Consider the following 2,565-nt stretch of genomic DNA (forward strand, 5'->3'; position numbering starts at 1 on the left):
GAAACTAAGATACAATTTAGTCCTTCAACTCTAGAAAACTCTGGTTTTAGTCCTTTTTACCAAATTTTTTAATTTTATTTGCTGTTTCAAACACGTTTCATTATACCATTTGGATTGTTTACACTATTTGACACATTTTTGCTTCAATGTTAACTGAGAAACACTTTTGAAATAGCAAATATAGTTAAAAAAAATTGGTAAAAAGGACTAAAACCAGAGTTTTCTAGAGTTGAAGGACTAAATTGTATCTTAATTTCAAAGAAGGACTAAAACCAAAATCGCCCCAAAATATAGAGACTAAAAATATATTTAACCCTACATTTTATTTTGTTATCTGTTGTATCTGTTAGACCTAGAATAATTTCTAAATAATATTTTAGACTATTTTTTTTGAAATGTTATATAATATAACTTTTATTTACGTACGTACACAATACATGCAAGATATTATTTTCTTATGATGAATATTTGTAATACTTCAATAGAATGAAAGTACGTTTTATACGAAATTCATTTGAAAATAATATTGTTATGCATTTGGAAATCTTACATCATGTTTGAGCTTTTAAGCAAAATTGTTTCATCATTTTAGTTTTATTTAGAAAAGAAAACAGGAACACACACCAAACAAAGAAAGACAAGAAAGAGAATAAAAGGTATTCTAAAAAGAAAATGTTTGGCCTAATATTTAAAATGAAATATAGACAGTCCTTTGTATGAGATTAGTTTGTGAAAAAACAAAATATAAGTGAAATGATTGAAGAATTTAAAAAGTAAATAATAGTTTGGAAAGAAGAGGTGTTTGTGGTGAGGGTAGTAATTGGACAGCAGAACAGTTGGAAAGATGGGACATATGTTTTAATGAACCAAAAAAAGCTGAAACCGGCACACTTTAGCTTTTTATGAAAATCTAACATTACTTTATGTGTCTTCCTTAACAAAACCAACCCCACACTCTCTCTCTCTCTCTCTCTCTCTTCTTCTCCGTTCATGGACATGCCCGACACACCACAACACCACTCTCATCTTCATCTTTCTTCAAACAATTCCAAACGCAGAAAACGCCAACAAGAACAAGAACATGTTCTGATCGCAGGTCTTCCCGACCACATAGCCCAATTGTGTCTTTCTTCTGTAAACCCTTCTCTGCTCTTCTCCATTTCTCACTCATGGCGTCGTTTGATATATTCTCCTTCTTTTCCCCCCTTTTTCTCTCTCTACGCGATTCTCTCACCTCCCAAGTCCCATTCTTTCATCGAATTCCACACCTTTGACCCCATATCCCACACTTGGCGCATCCTTCCTCGCCACCCACATCTCCGCCACCTCCTCCTCCGCCACCCCTCCTTCCTCTCCCGCAGTCTATCCGTCCAGTCCGTCAGCGCCGCCGGCCGTCTTATCCTCCTCGCCGCCACAACGCACAATCTCTCCCCCGCCCTGCCCCGACCCCTCATATTCCACCCCCTCTCCGGTACCTGGTCATTCGGGCCCATGCTCGCCACGCCGCGGCGCTGGTGCGCGCTCGGGGTGCTCGGACCCGCCGTCTACGTCGCCAGCGGCATCGGGGCCCACTTCTCCATCCACGTGGCTCGCTCCCTCGAGAAATGGGACGTCCGAAGCCCTAACGGCGATGTCTGGGAGAAAAAGACGGATCTGAAGGACGGCCGCTTCAGCAGAGAGGCCATCGACGCCGTCGGATGGCGGCAGAAGCTCTGCATGGTGAACGTGAAAGGCGACGCCGCGAAGGAAGGCGCCGTGTACGACGTGGCGGAGGACGCCTGGAAGGACATGCCGGAGGGGATGCTCTACGGCTGGAGAGGACCCGTGGCCGCCATGGAAGAAGAAGTGATGTACGTCGTGGACGAAGCCAAGGGAGTGCTTAGAAGATACCTGGCGGAAGAAGACGCCTGGGAAGAGATTCTCGAGAACGAAAGACTAAAAGGCGCCGAACAAATCGCGGCAGAAAAGGGAAAACTTTGTGTCGTTTCAACTTCCGGGATCTCCGTGGTGGATGTCGCCGCATCGCCGCCGCGGATCATACCGGTTCTGCTGCCGGAAGGCTTTGAGCCGGTTGCGGTCCACGTCCTTCCGCGGACGCCGGTGGGTCACTGATTGAGACTTTTTTTTTTTTTTATCTGAAAACGGTATCTTTCTCCTTAGCTTCAAAATGACTTGACATGTTTAAGATGGTTATGATTTTTAAGTTTTCTTTCCTTTTGTGATTCTTTTGTAAGAAATTGAATGAGAGGAATGTATAAAATAAAAAATGGTTTTTTTGTTGAGACAGATGAAATTTGATTTCTGAAACATTGAGAAATGGAGCTTTCATCAAACATCTTAAGTAGTTTCAGTCATAGTTTCCTAATATCATTAATCCATTCAACAACTTCGGCATCAACCACTACATCTTCTCAAACTTTCACATAAATAACAAAACTAAATTTTATTGAGATTTTTTATTTATTTCAAGTAAATCGTGAATTTCTAAAAATTTATTGAGATTTTTATTTTACTGAATAAAAAATGAAGAAGAAGTACTTGAAAATAAAATGTTTTGAGAATAAA

General features: G+C 40.9%; 1 protein-coding gene across 1 annotated transcript; it reads left to right on the plus strand.

The window, feature by feature from the left end:
• The first annotated feature begins 816 nt into the window (after positions 1-816).
• LOC106776344 (F-box/kelch-repeat protein SKIP25) lies at positions 817-2,286 on the plus strand. Its single transcript, XM_014663773.2, has one exon. The coding sequence runs from the start codon at positions 991-993 to the stop codon at positions 2,110-2,112; it is 1,122 nt and encodes a 373-aa protein (XP_014519259.1). The 5' UTR covers positions 817-990; the 3' UTR covers positions 2,113-2,286.
• Positions 2,287-2,565: the final 279 nt, after the last annotated feature.

The sequence above is a fragment of the Vigna radiata genome, chromosome 11, assembly GCF_000741045.1.
Source record: "Vigna radiata var. radiata cultivar VC1973A chromosome 11, Vradiata_ver6, whole genome shotgun sequence".
In the NCBI taxonomy this organism is placed as follows: Eukaryota; Viridiplantae; Streptophyta; class Magnoliopsida; order Fabales; family Fabaceae; genus Vigna; species Vigna radiata.

Bases quoted from the DNA above. Each gene is read 5' to 3' on its own strand.
- LOC106776344 (XM_014663773.2), top strand. From the start codon at position 991: ATGGACATGCCCGACACACCACAACACCACTCTCATCTTCATCTTTCT.